Source organism: Penaeus vannamei, chromosome 43 (assembly GCF_042767895.1).
Source record: "Penaeus vannamei isolate JL-2024 chromosome 43, ASM4276789v1, whole genome shotgun sequence".
In the NCBI taxonomy this organism is placed as follows: Eukaryota; Metazoa; Arthropoda; class Malacostraca; order Decapoda; family Penaeidae; genus Penaeus; species Penaeus vannamei.
In genome coordinates, this window is record NC_091591.1 from 25,957,088 (window position 1) to 25,977,087 (window position 20,000).

At 41.7% G+C, this 20,000-nt stretch overlaps 1 protein-coding gene across 1 annotated transcript in view; it reads right to left on the minus strand.

Moving 5' to 3' along the window:
* The window catches only part of LOC113826184 (ER membrane protein complex subunit 1), a gene marked incomplete at its 3' end in the record, with an annotated part of 27,340 nt that extends 21,555 nt beyond the window's left edge, over positions 1–5,785 (minus strand). The window contains 1 exon segment of the mRNA XM_070118833.1: positions 5,644–5,785. Within this exon segment, the coding sequence (XP_069974934.1) occupies positions 5,644–5,750 (107 nt within the window).
* Between the last annotated feature and the right edge of the window lie 14,215 nt (positions 5,786–20,000).

The window sequence follows — 20,000 nt, forward strand, 5'->3', positions numbered from 1 at the left end:
ATTTAATCAACACACCAAATTGCCATGACTTCTTGTCCTCTACAAAAATATCATCAATTAGTGTCAATGAAGTAAAGACTAATCGACAATCCTTGCTGGCAACTTCCAAGCTAAGCCCTGCCTTTTCACTTTTATTCATTGCAAATATAAAACTTTTTTCTTGGTTTCTTAATCAATATTTTTTATCATTGTTATTGCTGATCAATTTTCAAATAAAATGCACCCTAAAATCTCACACAGACTGAGAGCAAGCAAAGAATAACATCAGATATGTGATTGGGTAAGGGCCCGTTTGCTTGGGGAGAATTTTGATTCATATGGAAATACTTGTGGATTCCTAGGAGTGCCCCTAACGTTGTTACCTAGAGTAATAAGGACTTAGTCTCTCATACTGGAATCAGTGATTCAAGTCTGCCAGATGTATACCAAGACCAAATTTGATATATACCAAGCCATGATTTTATATACTGAATACCTATAACAACAAAATACACTGGTGACATTAACACCGGGATATATATGCCTGCAAACAAAACTTCGAAAGAGCTGTCGGACAAAGATCTCTGGGAGAAAGGGCCTCAATTCTAGGCTGGTTAGTCTCAGAATGGTGCAATCTTTTAATAAACAATTTCTAATTTTTTTCACTTATCCCCTGCCATCGATCATTTGTGATGGATAACAGCAAGCACATATGCTACATTGTCAATACTTACATTTTGTGACCAAGAGCTACACAGATACAGGGAAATGGACATCACCATCTTATAGACCATAAGAAAAAGAATCATAACAAGCACAGGAACAGCTGCTGCAGCTTTATATTTACCATGAAAAGACAAAAATATATACTGCATATCATCACTCAGTGACTAGGCCTGAAGTTCACAACACCCTTACACAGCCAGAGTTGGCATAAACTACTATTCCCCATGTGGCTCCTCTACATGGGGAGCTTCCCCTTCAATTTAGGGAGTAAATAAAAGACTGGAAAGGTTAGGTTGGAATCTAGATTTTCCATGATACCCTGAATCTAACTTTGACCCTGGAGGTTGCATCAATCTTAGTAACAAGCATCTTACTAGGAACCCACAATTGGCCATGGAAAAAAAGAAATTATCCTGCAGAATAGACACTTTTGCATGGTAATTTTTTTAATAGAAGTTTCATAATGTATCACGACGATTTTAATATGAATGGATTCCTCTCACTTTCTTGTATCTAAATATATATCTTGTATCTAAAAATTTATTATGCAGACATCTCCCAAACCCCCAGTTTCTTGACCCCAATACCAGGGGTGGGCATGAAAGGTAACAGGGAAACTGAAGGGTAATATATAAATAACATACATAGAATTAATCACTATAATATCAAATGCAGTACCCTCTGTAATCCCCAATGGGGGCTACCACCCCTCATCCACTACCTAGGAAAACAATGAATCTTCCTATTCACAGCAGGAGAGAGCAACAGGCAGACTCGGCATGAGGCACTCCCACTAATCAGTCATATGCTCTATCCTGACATAAATGCATGGAGGATTCTTAGCGTTCCTGGGTGGGGGTTGGGGGGCGACAGCCACCTATGGGTGGGTTGCAGGGGGCACAGCTCACAGCATTGGACAATATAGTGATTGATTCAGTGTATACAATTTCTGTTAACCTTACAATTTACCCGGTACCTTTCACGTCCTTCCCTGCTATCCCAGGTTGGAAAACATACAAATACTCAAAGTGACACCAATCTTCAACAGTTTTGAGTCGCAGCTATGATCATTTTCTTTCCTGCAGATATTTGAATCCCAACAGAACTAATAAAACAAAACAAAAAAGGAATCAATGCATATTTAATAAGAACATGAATAACAAACACTTAATTATTAAGTCACTTCAGAACATCGTCTTCTGCAGCAATTATTGATATTTTACAACTGCATTCTACATTCTTTGGACAGCTTTTGATTTCTGGTTTCATTTGAGGTAGCTTGTAATTGCTCTTGGATCTCTTGAATGTGGCTGGTATGATTTTGAAGATGAAGCTCAGCAACCTCTTCAACAAGTTGGATTTGGTCCTTCGGTTAAGTTGCTGATGATCAATTGTACTGTCGTGCCTTCAGAACTAATTCTGTATGAAACCCAAATGCGACACAATCAAAACAATAATCAAAACAATCTCTGAACTAAATTCTTGACTCAGAAACAGAAATCTCACATTTATTCTTTTTGCAAAAAAAAAAAAAAAAAAAAAAAAAAAAAAGATTCTGATTCCAAAAGTTAAAATAAAGGTTTTCTACCAAAAGAGGTAATTAGCAATTTAACATTTTAGTAAAAAAAATTTCATTAATAGCATAGGGCCTGTGGCTAAAATGGTTGACCGGAATTCTATATAGAACCACCTGACATTTCTTGAATGGACCTTAGAAACACAATACGTGGGATGAGACTTTCTCACAGGGACATTGTTTGGAATCTCCCTGAGTCAAAAGTAAACTCACATTCGTTTATATTACTATTCATTCGTCTGGTGATTACCACAAAATTATTCCATTATTCCATTCAGAAAAGATGAACAATTAAACCAGAATGGCCACTGTAGATATGTGAGGAATCATACATTGTGCATAACCTCTACCATATGATCTAATACAATATGTATACCTTGTATTTCAGTATATCATGTATGTATATATAACTTTGCCAGTTTATGATATAGTTCCTATTTACTGATGTGATCTCCCATATTTATACTTTTACTATGTGTGACATGGCAACATTGACCTTAGCCAAGTGACCTAGCAGAATTGCCTGTGGCTGGGATTTCCCGCCAAATTTCGGTCTCTCGACACTGGTCAAGCCCAGGAGAAAGACATGTGCTCTCACCCAAGTTCTGCAACTCCTTGGAATAGAACCTGCAAAATTCAAGCTTGGTGTTTCCTTTGCCTGCTGACTACAAGGAATGCCCCCACAACTCAAGAAAATATATACAGTCACAACAAAAAAAAATTAACAAAACATGGTCGCTCACTGCTTGCTGCCTGTAGTACCCTGGGTAATTTTCTAGAATACGTCCACTGAACAGATCGCGGTGATTTCAGTATCACTGGATTTCTCTCACAGCCTAGCATACAAATATATAGAAATTATTGTGCGGAAGCCCACCAAACCCCTCATTCTTGGCCCCGATAGCTGCGGAGTGCATGAAAGTTACCAGGGAAATTGCAGGCTAAAATGTAAATGATATATACAGAATACATAGAATCAGTCACTATACTGTTTAATGCAGGGGGCTGTGCCTGTGTATATAATTTACATTTTACCCAGCAACTTTCCCAGTACCTTTCATGCCCTCCCCTCCTATCAAGGCCAAGATTGTTGGGTTGGGGCAGCTTCCGCATAATAAAACTTATATATTTGCATTGTAGATGGTGAGAGGAATCCAACCAAACCGAAAACATTACGATCCATTTGCAGATATATTCTAGAAAATTACCATTCCCTGCTTGCAGGTCTAATACTTTAATGAAAAATTATTGCTGTTGCTTGAACCTTAAACGTCTATTTTCCTGCTGGTTGCACCTCGTACATTGTCACTGCGCACTATGACGTGCCTGTGAAAAATGACACTTTCCAAATAGGCTGTTATCAGGGCCAAGACTGTCTCAAATGGGGGGGTGTCTGCACAATAATCTCTATATATTTGAAAATTTGAGAGTGAGAGGAAACTATTGATGAAATCATTGCAATCCATTACACACTGCTATTCTGAAAAATTACTTTTTGGCTTAGCCTTAGGACAAACTTGAGCTGTAGTCTGGCTAAGCCTAGCATGAGGGTGAAGGGAAGGTAGTACCTATCTGAAAAACAATACAGTAATTGTTGAAGACTGCGACACACCTTCGCAGAGACTAAGTTGAAAAAAATTGATGTTTTTCTGCAGGAAATTCAATTATTTCATTGATTTTCAGCATTGTTTCATCAACGAATGAATTGTTCAGTAGATCAAGTACCATTTCTCCATCGACGATCTTGATTTGATGTTCCCGTTAGCAGGGGAGGGCATGAAGTATATCAGGGAATTTATGGGGTAAAACAGGCTTAAATAAAAATAGAGATAAAAAATACATAAAACTAGCACAAAAAAATGCTTAACCCAATAACAATGGGTGTCCCACATATGAGACACCCCAAAAAATAAACATTGCCAGGCATTGCTAGTGTGACGCTGTATCAGGGCTCGCGCTCCAACACAGCAGCGAGCCGCGGACGGTGGGCAGACTCCAGGGCAGCTCCCCCCACCAATTTTGTAACTACCCAGAATCTTTTATTTTTGGCTTCAAAATATAACGCCGTTAATAGGTTAAAATCGGCCAATGAAACTCTACAGACGTAACCGCCATCTTTGAAATTCTACTGACTGACGCACCAGAAATCAAAATCTCTACGGGAATTACACATTCCAAACCCCCCCAAAAAAACGGATTGACCAATAAGCCAACCTAATATATCAATATAAATTGACATGACAAGGCGTGCCCTTCAGGCACTGCCTGAGGGTAGGGTTGATAGGGGCAAGTCCCCCCAACACCCCTCAAGATACATTCTCTCTACCTCGATATGCATGGCAAGCTACATTCACACATTAAAATAATAAACCAAATACCTTTATATCTGCAACCGTCAAACTTTCCTTCACTTCCTTCTACCGTCTGGATTGCTTCAGTTTTAATAACTTTTTTCTGCATTTGCAGCTCTTGGTGGGCCCACATATTAAACTGGAATTGTTACTGAAGTCTATTTTATCTTCTTTGTAACTGCATAGTCTTAAGAATAACCCAAAATGAACACAACACTGGAAACGCAACATTTCTTACCAGTGTTCCATCTCGAAATGAGCAGGCCGGTTAGCCGAAAGGAAGTGTGAAATGCAGAATGCGCACGAATCTAAATAAGGCTATAAATCAATCTTAAAACACCTATGTGAAGTATAAGGACATTAATGAAACACTTTAAGAGCATGAATGTGTAACATTATACTGATAAGAAGCCAAATATTGTTTTGACATGCACGTAGTAATACTGGAACTACTTAGGGCATCGCATTAAGGAGTTGTGAATTCAGTGTTGTGTTTTTCTTCACAAGGTAAACAAGCTCATCGACTTTGAATTTGAAAGGCAAGCGCGCATTTGATTTTCATCATTTAGCGGTGAATGTAAGGCCTCTGCATCTTATACCATATCCTATCCCAGTCTATTTCTTCCGCTCTATAAGGTGGCGGTGTTCAATTTGCTCTCTCTACGTGCGTCGGTGTCTTCCATCTCTACCAACAATACATATAGAATTTAATGCTCAGTTACCAGGCACTAACTTGCGCCTGTGCCATGGGATTTTACAGCATGCACGCCATGCAACACAGATGGTCATATTGGTGTTATTTACTGACAATGGATTTTCTTTTTCATTTGTTATTTACGTGGCAATTACCCTGTGTAATTACTTATGATTCATACCGTCTTAACACATACATGTGCTAGCTGCAACGAATTAAGAAAAAAGAGAAATAACGAAACCAAAGTTATATTTTTTTTTTTTTTTTACAAATCGGACTCTCCTGATTAATGTTATTGAACCTGAAACTATACTTACCAATCAAACTTTCCTATCTGGTCTTCATAAAGTCCAAGGGCTGGCCCTAGGCACAATAAAGTAAATAAAAAGGGAATCATTGTTATTCTTGCTCTCATTCCTGTCATCGGGAGAGCGTTACCCACGTCCAAATTCAGGGTTGTGAAATGGTTATTCAACTTTTTATATTTTTACTTTATACTTTTTGTAACTGTGAATTTTGTACATTTAACATTTAATTATTTCCTTTTAAGCTTTATTTTTATAATTTTAGTTAGACTTTTGAAATTTATTTGCTCTTCTTTAATTCTTAATTTACATTATGTGACCTGACATATTTTCATGTCGGCTGCTAGCAAAAGCCGATAAATTAGTATAAAGCATATATATATTTCACATTTTTAAATTTTACTTCGTTGTTTGCTCATGTGTGATAAGATTATCTGAGCCCAATGTCATAATATAGGAAATGGCGTGTATCGAATCTCAAAAAATAAAAACAGAAGGGAAACTGAAGAAAACTTGCTCTTTCCTCTTCTTTATTGAGTTGCTAAAAACATAAATTGTCTATGTGTACACAGACAGACCTGATTACGCACATACGCGCATACACATATACAAATACACATGCACACACACCACACACATAATACGCACGCACGCACGCACGCGCGCGCACACACACACACACACACACACACACACACACACACACACACACACACACACACACACACACACACACACACACACACACACACACATATATACATATGTATGTGTGTGTATGTATTGCTAGGTGTCGAATTAAGTCTAGTTTAGTTGTCAAAGTCAGATCTCAAAATGCATCAGGGACTAGCCGAAGACTGGCGCAAGAGCTTTCCGAAAGTAGTTGCTTTGTTGCCCAGGTCATGAACGTCAATTGGAGGGGTTGAGGGGGCAGTTCCCCCCAAGATTCTATTTGGCTCCCAAAAGGTCTAGTTTGCCTCCCCCTCCGTTGAAGGGCCAGTAGGATAGTTGTTTATTATTGTTTCTTTTCTTTTTCGCCAATATAGCTCTGGCTATAGCTTAAAATGCTCTAAAAATATCTCAATTTTAAATAAACCCCTAAGAAAAAGCTGAGCTGACGCCCATGGCCCAGGGGATGCTACAATAACTTCCCAGTTAGAGAAGTCCTAACTGGACAATTGACTGACAAAGCTGAGAGGGAGGATCGTAATCTCCAAGATAGGCAGGTTTCAAGCAGACGATCGGTGTGTCATGATATGCTTTGACTTTGCACTCAAGGTATGCCGCTAGGTTCTGAGTGTAAGCTGACCTTAAAAATTGAATGGAGATATCGCAGTTTGGCGAGGTGGTCAACGGCAGTAAGGCCATTCCTAAACAGTATTTCAGCAGGGGAGGCCACGACCTTCTCTGCCCAATATCGAGAACTCAGAGAAGCTGGGCTTTCCAGGTACAGCGGAACATCAGCGCAGTCTTAGAATGTGGTGACTGTTTTCAACCAGGCCGTTCGGTATATATTTGTATGCATTAGTGCAAGGGACATTTGTCTCCATCACTTCAAATAAGGGCGACCACAGGCGGAAGATGGGGATTCTTGTGTACATTTAACAAGAGAAAAAATGCATGAGCCCTTGCTTTTCATGGACTTCTAGGTTTCAGCCTAGTAAGCCTGGGTGGTAGTACTGGAGAGGAGACATCGTTGGCGGATGGACCAAGAATCATTTATTTTAGGGAAAGTGTTAACTAGCAGGCGAAAATGGAATTCAGTGGCGCACTGAAGACAGACAGCGAGTTATTTGCAAGCTATTCTTAAATCAACTAATCAGAAGAACCAAGTGGAAGGGTTTTTCTGGGAATGATAACACAGTGGCTAATACAAGTGAGTTTTTTTGGCATCAGTGGCTCATCATTAGTCGTCTACAATCCAGATGCTTTGGTTTAGCGACAAAAACGTTGTGGAAGGATTCGTTTGTGACGGTTTCTTTATGTGAAGCACTAATGGCAGTTGCCGATGGCGGCGAGTAGTGGAAAGTTTTTCACTGTCTCTTCTTTAGTGGCAGAGACTGAGATGGCTGAGATATTCCAGAGTGGAGACCCTGAGGAGACACCATACTGCAGGCACAGCACGCTCCAGATCTGCTTGTGATTTTTAACAGGATGCTAGGAAGACGAGGATGTCGCACACTTGGCAGGCACAGTAAGAGACTGCTAAGGACACCGTCCATTTGACACTGGAAGGTTGCAACTGAATTTCGGAGGGTGGAAGAAAAGGAGAAGACTATGCTCCTGAGAAAATTGGAAGGATCGTCATTTTGAGTAGAGGGGGTAATAACTTGGTTCACCATGGATGGCATTCAGGTTTGCTCTCGAGATTTGATGCAAGAGAATATGTTTACAAATAAAATATATGAAATGTGTAGTAATGAAGCACAATCTTATCTAATTAAATTAGATTATCATCAGAGGGTCAAAGTCAAAGTTGGTCCCATATACATCTGGACGTAAGGGACATGTTTTGTAGAAAAAAAAAGTTTACTAAGCCGCAGGATGATGCGGTAGGGTGGCCAGTTCCTTTCCGCCCCGACTTTAACCCTTGCATGCTGGCGTCAGCATACCAGTGCTCATTCACAGCTGAGTTGACTGAGAGGGGCAGCCTGGCGCGAACCCAGGATAATGCGATTGCAAGGCCAGCGCTCTACCACTGAGCTATGCCACCTCCATCAAAGGGTATATTACACTACAAATGTTACTTTTAGTTAACGGCATTAACATTCTTCGACGATCTTGGGATTAAATATCATTTTTAGGGCAGTCCTTAAATTTACCAAAGGAAATTATATGATCTATGATCTTTCATGAATATTTGCCCAAGTTACATCAGCTTTCTCGAAGGCTTACTGGGCTATTTGGAGTTTTTGGAGAGCATCGGCGCCCCATTGGTGCAAGATGCCTTGTTTACCGGCTTGGCGATAGAACAGGTGCAGTGGCTGTCGGTCAATTCTGCTGAAAAGCGGACTGGACCCAAAGGCAGCTGTCGGGAAAGTAGCCACATCCAGAAGCCCAAGAACTACGTTGGCTGAGAGGCTGTGTTGAGCGAGGGGGTGTACCTTGGGTGTGGTTGGTGGGTCTTTGAAAACGCTTGTAGTATGTCTTCATTTGTATATTTTCTACATGTATACATGTACATGCATGCAAGCTTTTGTCAATATGTATGTGTGTGGTGCATGCGTGAATCAGTGAGTCAGGTCTACCGGTCAGAAGAAAATTTTTCAAGATGAGCTTCTAAACTCTTTTAGTAATATCTTTCAAGGTAGAGAAATATTGAATTTCCTTACGAAATTTAATATTCAACAATCATTACAGATAATTTTCAATTCAAAGAATATTTTTGAATGTTATTGAAGAAGTATTGAAGAATAATGCATCTTATTGTCAAGCTTGCCACATGAATGACTCAAGAATGTCAGTGAGAGTATGGTAGTGTTCTCCCCGCCCCCACAGAACGCCCGGCGAAGCGTGCTGTGCCTCATCATCATCATGGAGCTAACGCCGACGGGGGCCCATAGCCACATCCACCCTTCGTTTCTCTCACGGCAAGCCGCCAGGCAGGGACTCGGCCCATCTCAAGCTCCTCATGACAGGTTTGATCGATCTGCCCAAACCACGACTTCCTAGGTCATCCCACAGGCCTCCTCCACCGAGGGTTATCTCGAGCAGAGACAACTTGGTGGGCAGAATCATCCTGAGTGAAGGGAGCCAGGTGGCCGTATAGCCTGAGTTGGCGATCATGGATTGTGCAGGAAATAGGTCCTGTGCCAGTCTCACGGTGCAACCATTGGTTTGACACGTGGTCCCGCCAACAATACCCCATGATCCGGCGCAAGGACCGATTGCAAAAGGCATCAAAGACGTGATTCCAAGGCACAGGATAATGTCCAGGTTTCACTACCGTATAGCAAAACTGGCATTATTGCTGCGCCTGACCCAGGCGATATCCTAGCAATGCTTTCATAATACCAGATATTACCATGTCTGTGTTTCTTCTTCATACCTGACGCTCATAACGTATTTTTTTCTATTTGATTAAGAGAGTGGTACTGTATTATGTGGCTTTTCATAGGAGAGTGCTAATTTGGCTAATTGATCAACCATGTCACAGCATATTCCTATATGAGAGTGTACCTGTCACAATAATTACAGTTGATTAACGTAACCATATATAGATTAATTAATTTTCCTATATACTGAAGTATGTACTAGTTAATTAGAGGTGATTGCTGAATGGAAGAGTAAAAGTAGTTAAATTCCATTTAACTACTGTGCTCAACACATTTGTGTTTCTTTCCCTTTTTGAAAACCAAAGAAAGATGAATAGATCTGGTCTATAATCTGGTACAGCAAACGAGTAAGATCTTTTCTAGGTTTTAGACAGCCAGGATATCAAATAAATTGGTCTATATTTACCAGGTTGTCCTGGTTTTGGAATGGGAATGATGGGTGGTTATTTCCAAGTAGTAGGCAAGATGCCTGCTGTATAGATTAAGTTAAAGAGAAGTCGAATGATGTCATAAGTGATGCCATCATCCCGGGGCACAGTAACTACCAATACCGCAAATTATCCAAATTTTATGATGGAGCCTAGATTTCAGATTAAGCTGTCATTAACTTATTCATTAACCTTAACATCTGTAATTCAGTAAAATTTTACCAATATACTTGTATTACAATTGTACATAAATTCTTACATGACATACAGGTAATCATTGAATTCCCAACTCCAGTCAATGCCGAAATCATGGCTCTTGTGACAAATTCGTATCATCTGCGGTAATGGTGGTAACCCTGTCCCAGGTGCAGTGGATTTATCAATCTTAATGGTTGTAAGAAATTCATAACTTGTAAATGGTGCACCAGCTTCATCGACGACAATGATAGTGAATTTCGTTTTTTTAATTCAATTTAAAAGAGCAACTGTGTATGAAGAAATGAGTACCAGAAGAGTCCTCACACCATTTGTTAAGAGAAATGAGGCTACCCTTTCTGGGTACGGTTGGGGTGTTTCATGGAGTCGTGAAATCAGTTGATTCTGCCCAAGCATAACATCTTTCCTCTAGTTATCACCTTGCTGATCTTTTAACCATAAACAAGATCCTTCTAGCTAAGTATGGGGTTTTCCCTTGTAGCTGACATGCTCTAGATCTTATGAGCCTCCCAAGATGTTTTATCTCAGGTTTTTTCTCCAGTTGTATACTTCTATCTCCGAAGGATAAAGATCTGTATTTGGCAGGGATTTTAGGCTGTACATGAGTAAAGATACTGCTAGCTTGTTGACAGTTTCATTTAAGTAATCAAGGCTAGTAGGAGTAATGTCTTAAAACTAGCAGGCAATACTTTAATCAACTCATGCTATTTAGTAGCAAGACGGTATAGAAGGCGTAGCTGGTGTGGGCTTCTTTTGCAAAATGATCATTGAGAATGGAATAATTTTCACAGAACTTGGGAGTATGTGCTGACTTTATAAGTACCAGCCAGAATAGCATCTTTTCTTAAAAAAAAAAAAAAAAAAAAAGTGTATGGAGTCACTAGTATTTTAGAGGTAGTCAAATTAAACTACCGTTCTCGCTTATGATGCTTCCCTCAGAGCCTAGGAAAGGATGGCGAATATTAAGGGGAACGACACTGGCGGAGGATGGTGGAAGAAAAGGGTAATTTGGAGTTAGCTAGCCTGTGGCAACTCAGTCCAGCAACAGGAACCACCTAGAAGTGGTACAAGACCTTGAGTTCCCTCTCCCAAGTGAGCTATTCTTTAGGTTGCCCCCCTTCTCCCTCCCATTGAGATGGACTCCCCCAATGATTTCCTCATACCAGTGATGCTTATCCTATATGTGGGAGTGTACCCCCTCTAATCTCTCTCAAGATTTTTTATCTACCCACGTTTGCCGTGTGTGGCATCCCTGTGTGCTGTGTGGCCTGATCCTGGCCTGGTCAGGTCAATTGGCTGGTGTCCTCTGGGAGGCTAGAGTCAAACACCCACTGACCTGTTGGCCACAAACAGGTTCCATGAGTGCCATTTACAATGGCTAGTGACTGTGTATACCCTCTCACCACCCCTATGGCTGTTGAGACTGAACTCTAACAGTTTCCCCTTGTTGGACTCCATGGTGAGGAGGCGATGGCAAAGTTGCCATGACGGCAATGACCCAGACTGTTGCAGCCCTGAAAGGGAGGAAGACAGATGCATCCAATCCAGCTCTTACTCCACCTCAGAGCGAGACCCCTCCCTGCTACAACATTGGCAGAGCCAAAACAGGCTGAAAACTTGGTCATAAACAGAACAGGCTGAGCCTATTCATGTTAGGTTTTCGCCTCGCAGTAGACCCTTTGCTAGCCTGACAAGAAGCTCCAAAGATGATCCCTCAAGCAGCGACGACTTTAACATGGAGTTGTCAGATTCCATGTCAGATGCCACCAGCACTGGGATATCTGCGTCTGGAGACGAATTCATTGATATCATAAACGATTTAATGTGACACTGAGTAACATCATGTTACAGAATTTATGCATACTATAGTGGAACATAAATGGTTTTAATCAAGGAAGTTCCTTTCTCCACGAAAAAGTGTGATCAAGGAACACTGGCATTATGCTCCAGGAAACATTACCAGAAGACACTAGTCGCTTCTCAGGGCATCATCTCTTTTTGTTGCCAAGCACAGCTGGCACCAGAGGCTTGGTCACCCTAGTAAGAGCAACAATTCCCTGCTTCATAATAGCCAATCCACCGTACTGTAGAGATGGTGTCGAATATCTTGCTGTTGAGATCCACCAGGTCGGGGGTCCCGTCAAGCTACATGTGTACAGATCAACCTGCAGAAGCTTAGGCATCAGCCAGATCTATGCTACTGCAACACAAGACCGAGTGATCAAAGGAGACCAATGCACAGTACTCTATCCAGATGTGGCAGGCTATCACATAGCCGACGATATGCTTGAAACATTCCCCGAGATCACTCTTCTCGACATCCATGAACCAATGCATGTGAAGGGAGGGGTCCTAGACCTCATTTTTGCCACTCTGGTGGAGAAAATCAGATGGTGCATTGATAAAACTGTTCACAAGTAATCAATATGGCACTGTTACCACCTTCTTGGATGCTGGTCCTGCCTAAATACCACAGCAATCCTAAATGGAAAACAGACAAGACCAACTGGCTAGCCTTTCAGAATGCTTTGGCCGTCTGTTTTAACTTCAGTAAACTCCCCAGAGTGAAAACGTGAATATGCTTGAGGCCAGTTTTATCAATGCCTTAAATCTGGCAGCCTCACAGACCATTCCTAAAACTCAGCCATGGTCTAGGAATTACATAAACATATTGACAAGTGCAGAAGAACCTCTGATAACCTAGCCCTCCTATGGGAGATTGTCAGGGATGCCAAGGCCAAGGAAACTCCTAAGAGAGTCAGGCAGGAAGAGCGGCTGGATGGTGTGGATAGTAGCAATCTTCCAGCTGAATTGAAGGCAAACCAAAAATCCCCATAACCAAGCAGAATTGCACTTATAGGCAGCCGAGCCTGATAAATCAGATGCTACCTTATCTCCGAGGAAGTTAAGAAAAACATTCAAAAGCAGTTCAGGCTCAGCATCATGCTCTGGTGGGAGCTCCTATCCCTTCATCTCCCATGTAGGGGTGGCATGTGAGCTTGTATTTCTGCAACTCATCAACAAGTCCTGACAAACTTCCGCTCTACCCTAGAGCTGGAAGAGGGCTGGTATAGTTCCCATCCCAAAACCAAAGTAGCCAGAGAGGTATTGCCCCATCTCTCTCCTCAGCTGTGTGGGCAAGACAGAGAAAATGGCACTAAACCTTCCTTAGAAAATGAGACCCCCTCATGAATAACTCCATGGGTAAACAAGGGGCATGAGCACAACACACAGCATAGCCACGCCCTTAAGCTAGACCAGTACTGTCATATCTGTGGTAGTATTCCTAGATCAGGAGAAGGCTTTTTGAACTAGCAAGTCCTCTTGCTATTCAGGACATCCTGATCAAGAAAGGAATCGGAGGTAAACCCTTGGCCTGGATCGGTGACTATTTCAGGAAACGAACAGCCAAAGTCAAATTCGAAAGTCACTGATGGAATGGAATGCCACAGGGTGGAATCCTCAGTCCAACCCTTTTCAATATTTTAATGTCTTGCATCCTCAACATACACCTTTCAGACAGGTGTAAGTTCATCTATGCAAACGATCTTGCCAGAGAAGAGCCTAATGTTGCCTAGCCCTTTGGTTCAAGGAGTGTTGTAGGACAGGACTAAAGATTTCTGCAGCCTAATAAAAAGCTATGGCACCATGACCTGCGAATGGACCTAGAGTGGGTTCAGGTCTTCTAGTAACACAATACATACTGTCCATCCCATTGTGGACTAGGTTTCGGTTGCCTTGATTGCTAAGTCAAAACTATGAGACAAAAAAATGAGACGGTCCAAATTGAAGCTGTTAGGATCATGCCCCCAGGTGGAGAAAGATTCTCAACCTCCTCAAAGAGGCAAACCTTCTGCCCCAGGACTTAATCTAATGGCAGCACAGGGTCTTTCTTAGATTAACCAGGCACCTCGGAGCACATACATTAAATAAAAAGTACACAGACGTATAGAACAAGACAATGAGCTCTTTGCAAACAACACTTGGTTGTTACATACAGCCAAGGTGTTGATAGCTCAAAGAGCAACTACTTGTCAAGGGCAATACCCTATGTTTAGACTGAAGGCAGACGCCGAGAGGGTCATCACTCCAGGTAGTAGAACCTACTTCACAGATGGATCAATGGCTTTGCAGCGTGGGATCCCACAAAATCCATAAGAGTAACAGACGGTATGCCTCATTTCTCCAAGCAGAGGCAGTTGTGATCATGGGAGCCCTAGCCCACACGGCCCTGAGGTAGAGACACATGGTTATACATACATATTCTAGGGCAGCCATTGACAGTTTGCAGCACAGCAATCCCAACGACATACCTCCTGATCACTGTGCTCACCATAGCACATAGTATTCTTGCTCAGGGGTGGAAAAATTATGATAAACTGGGTCTAATAGGCATCAGAGAGAATGAACTTTTTGCTGACTAGCCAAAAAAATGGCAGGGGTATCCTCCCAAATCCCATGATCATTTACGCAAGCCAAAAAATCTTAAGGCATGATCATTTACCCAAGCTGAAAAATCTTAAGGCATGATCATTTACCCAAGCTGAAAAATCTTAAGGCACAGGACTAGCCATTCTCCTGCACCTACACAGAAAATAAGCAAGAACGTCCCCTCATCCAGATGGTACTCAAATACCACACGCTATGAGCCACTGGCACTCAAGGAAACAATTAATAGAGGTGCCGGTCATACTTCACAGAATAAAACTAGGCTACCACTGTGCATGACAAATTGATAGAGTACATAAGACATACCATAGGTGATTTGAAATGTGCTTGTAATTTTACGAAGCAAATCACTTCTGCTTTCACATGAGATATGCCCACTGCCCCGTGCGGTCAGACTTTAAAGTGTTCGACCCCCACATGACACTAGTCTAAATCCCCAAGTAACCGCCTTCTACATCACATTATCACTTTCCCTCGTCACCCATAGGGCGGGGGCGGTGGGCATGTGAAAGCTCCCTTCCAGCAGAAGTGATTTGCTTCGTAAAATTACAAGCACATTTCAACTGACCGGTAAGTCTCCTGTACTCTATAAATTTTACTTCAACAAATCACATTTCTGCTGGAGGGCGCTTCCCCATGAGGTTTTAAAGTCATGTGGAGGTCGTACTTTATCTTTGTTTGTAGAACCCACTAAACTATGATAACCAATTTCCAGTTAAGGTTAATGAAACACCTTACCCTCTAAAATGCCTTGTACTGAGAGATACCGTACTTCCTTAAAACACAATAGTAAATTATAATAACAATTAATTATATTGTAAGCTCTTGCATAATTGTATAAAGCAATAGCACCCACAATACAAAAGCAATTAAGGAATATATACTTAAATGCTATGCTTAAAAGAGAAATAAAATACCTCTCCTTGTAAAGTTACATCAATATAGAAACTACATCTGAATGTTTTATAGTATCGTAAGAAATTCAAACGTATGAAACCGCATCTTGGAAAAGATTAGTGCCAATACCCGACATTAATAACATCATCCTAATCCACCGTGCAATCGTATCTTTTGAAACACCTATGTGGTTTGATAAAACTGACAAGAAGTCTATCTTCACATTCCCCTGACTGGCACCTTAACCCCTGTCTTATTAATATAGATTTTCAAGGTATTATACACACACAACCCTTTGTCTGTGACATAAGCCTTAAAATTAAGAAACTGAACATTATATGTTGGTCTACATTGCTTAATGTTGCCTCCTAACCTAACACAAACATTATCTTGCTCAATCTTCATGTTCTCAATAACTCTAGCTGCTTGTGTGAGAGCCATCAACATTACTAGTTTCAAGGTAAGATTTTTTTAGAGATGCTGTGAAGAGGTTCCAACTCCCAAAGTTTCTGTAGTACTGGCTAAATATCCCAGGTCCTTGAATGCCTGAGTTTTGACGGCCTCAAGTTGAATACACCCCTCAGAAATCTATTGACTAGAGGATGATTTCCCGCTCTGCAACCTTCCACAATTCCCAGCGGAACTGATTGAAAAAGCGTCAAAATGTTCCGCCTCAGGGTCCGGTTTCCATGAGCAAAATCGTTCCATCTGTTTGTCCAATCGAGAAGCAAATAAATCAATACAAGGAATCCCAAAGATTTTACACAAATCCCTGAAAATTTTCTAATTTAATTTCCATTCAAACCTGTCATTAAACTTCCTTGGTGCATCGTCTGCCCTTGTATTATCCTTGCCCGGGATGTGAGAACAAGTAATCCACGTTCCATTTTTCAAACACCAATTTCAGCGGAAATGTCATTACACATAATATATTTGGTGCCTCCCATCTCATTTACAAATTTACTGCAGTGGTGCTTTCGCAAAAAAAAAATAATAATAATATGCTTGGTGAGATGAGATCTATATGAGCACAAGGTACACAGAATAGCTTTGAGTTCAAGGGAATTAATATGTAAATCTTTCGTTCACAGACCGTCTACCATTAATCAGCTGATTATTCAAATATGAACTCCAACCTAAAAATTGATGCATCTGTATACACACTGATTTCACTACCTGATCTTTAAAAAAATTGTCTTGAAGCTTCACATTCTGGACCCACCACAGTAAGTCCTTTCTCATTTCATCTGTAACTATCACCCATCTCTTCAAAGTTCCCTTTTTCTTTCTCTAACGCCACAATTTTTGCTGACTCCAACTTCCTATAATGAAGTTTCCCCCATTTTACAGCCGAGATCCTGTAACCAGGAGACCAATTGCCCTGGCTACCTCTCGTACATTCTCACGCGTTTTGCTAGTTGACCCTTTCCCTGATACGTTCACCATTCGGCGACTGCACTGAGGGCTTCCAAACGTCGATGTATGCCCGTGACAAAATTCCTCCATAAAACCTGGCTCATTTACTAGATTGTAGTATGGCTCTGCATGGACAAAGCTCTTGTTGTAGGGAACAACATCACTGTGTTTTTTTTGCAAATATCCATCAATACATTTCAAAATATATTAGTTGCACAACTTTGAATTATTTCCTTATACCTTCTTTCTGGAAGAGACATTAATTTTCGCTGAGTCAATAACATTACCTAAATATTCAATAGACTGTGTGGGTTCTAAAACAGATTTCTCCTCATTAATATAAAACCCTAATTTCCTCAATAATACAGTTTCAGCAATACACTCATAACATCCTGACACTGAATCACAGCAAATAAGCCCGTTATCAATAAAGTTCTCTCCCTTAAGGTAGCAAAAATGGGTTTCATTAATTTAGTATATAAACGAGGACCTTCTGAAACAGCATTTGGCATGCAGGTAAATCGGGAAATTTGACCTTTTCATTTGAAACAAACTTTTGTTATTCTGCAATTTTCACCGAATAATATGCATGCCTGAGATCCACAGAAGCCATGTAATCTCCTTTATCAATAATTCTAATTGCCTGCTCAAAATTTTCCAATTTAAAATGTTTGTAAGGAATGTGTTTATTCAACTCCTCTAGATTAAGAACCATCCTAAATTCTCCATTCTTTTTTTCTCAAAAATATTGGTGAGATAACTTGATAACAGTTGATAACCTTCACTGTTAACAATCTATAAATTTCCTGATCAATAATTTGTGACTCTTCTTACTAGAAACATATTCAATACCCTCAGAGAATAAATTATCAAAATTATTAACATCAAGCTCTAAGTGGCAATTTTGAACCATTTCCAAAATAACTGGGTCACTTCTTATTTTACGCCATTCCTGAACTCACGACAACGGCGAGCAAGGTATTGGGAGGAAGCAGTGCGAGAAACATCTTCCCCAATCAAGAAAGTAGGCATTGGGACCTTATCAGAGCATAAGTGCGCAAATTTATGATTAATCTCACGCTTAATGATGAATCGGTGTGTCAAGTTATTTCTACAGTTAGCATTCCCTAGTTATGATAGTGCACCACTGAGTAAGCATACTTCATGAGCCACATCTGACTGTCCTTCTTAGGAAACCACGTCCAGCACCATCAGTGTGAGATTTTCTGTCTCTCTCTCGTTTTATGGTGTACAGGGATACACGGTGTGGCTTAACTCTTTATTGGTAAGAGTTACAACACATACACAAGAATAACGATACACGAAGAACGGCGCTGGGTGGATCCCCCGGCTGGGCGCCGGGAGGGCAACTCAGGTCAGAAGCGGTCACTGAGAAGGTCGTTGAGGGTGTGAGTCTGGGTCAAGATTGGCCTCCCTTTTATCCGGCTAGAGGAGACGCTAGGGGCGCAAACGGGCGTGGGTGAAGCGAGTGGCAGTGAGCGTGGGGCACGCACATGGCGCCCCTGCCACACCACGAGGTCTAGATGTGGACACACGACCACTTATAAGATGTTCTAATAGCTCTCTTTTTTATGGTGTACAGGGATACACGGTGTGACTTAACTCTTTATTTGTAAGAGTTACAACACATACACAAGAATAACGATACATGAAGAACGGCGCTGGGTGGATCCCCCGGCTGGGAGAGCCGGAGGGGCAACTCAGGTCAGAAGCGGTCACTGAGAAGGTCGTTGCGGGTGTGAGTCTGGGTCAAGATTGGCCTCCCTTTTATCCGGCTAGAGGAGACGCTAGGGGCGCAAACGGGCGTGGGTGAAGCGAGTGGCAGTGAGCGTGGGGCACGCACATGGCGCCCCTGCCACACCACGAGGTCTAGATGTGGACACACGTGGGAAGTAGGTATTGCATGTATTACCCTTTATAATCAGTGACTTTGTGATTACTGTGGCAGCTTATATTATGCCATTACTTACTTCTTTCATACGAAAGTCTGCCAAGGCTTCTTTAATCATGACCAATTGTGAAGAATTAATCTCGTCCTGTGCTCTGGAATGATGAGTGGGAGGAACGAATTCATCTTCGCTTTTTGAGCCGCGACCCGTTCAATTTATATCATTAAAGGAGCTAACGCCGACGGGGGCCCATAGCCGCATCCACCCTTCGTTTCCACCTACGAGGATCCCTCATGGCAGGACGTCAGGCAGGGACTCAGCCCATCTCGAGTTCTTCATGACAGGTTTGGTCGATCTGGCCAAGCCACGACTTCCTAGGTCGTCCCACAGGCCTCCTCCACCCACGGTTGTCTCGAACAGAGACGACTTGATGGGCAGGATCATCCTGAGGAAAGTGAGCCAAGTGGCTGTATAGCCTGAGTTAGCGATCACGGATTGTGCAGGAAATAGGTCCTGTGCTAGTCTCACGGTGCAACCGTTGGTTGGACACATGGTCCCGCCAACAGTACCCCATGATCTGGCGCAAGGACCTATTGCAAAAGGCTTCAAGACAAGCTTCCAAGGCACAGGATAATGTCCAGGTTTCACTACCGCATAGCAATACTGGCATTATCAGGGCCTTGAAAACCCGTAGCTTGGTCCTGCACAGGTACCGACATCTACAAATACTCTTGTTGTGAGAGTTCATGACCCCTGCTGCCAGGCCAATCCATCTGCTGACTTCCTGGTCTGACAGCACAAAGATATGAACTACACTATCAAGGTATGTAAAGCTCTCTGTGACTTCAATGTCCTCACCACAAGCACATATCGACTGAACAGGTTCTCCTAGCGAGTCCCCAAATTCCTGGACCTTGGTCTTGGTAGAGGAGACCTCCAGACCCAAGGGTTTCGCTTCATTGCTAAATGCATTGAGAGCCACCACTAAGGTTTCCAAA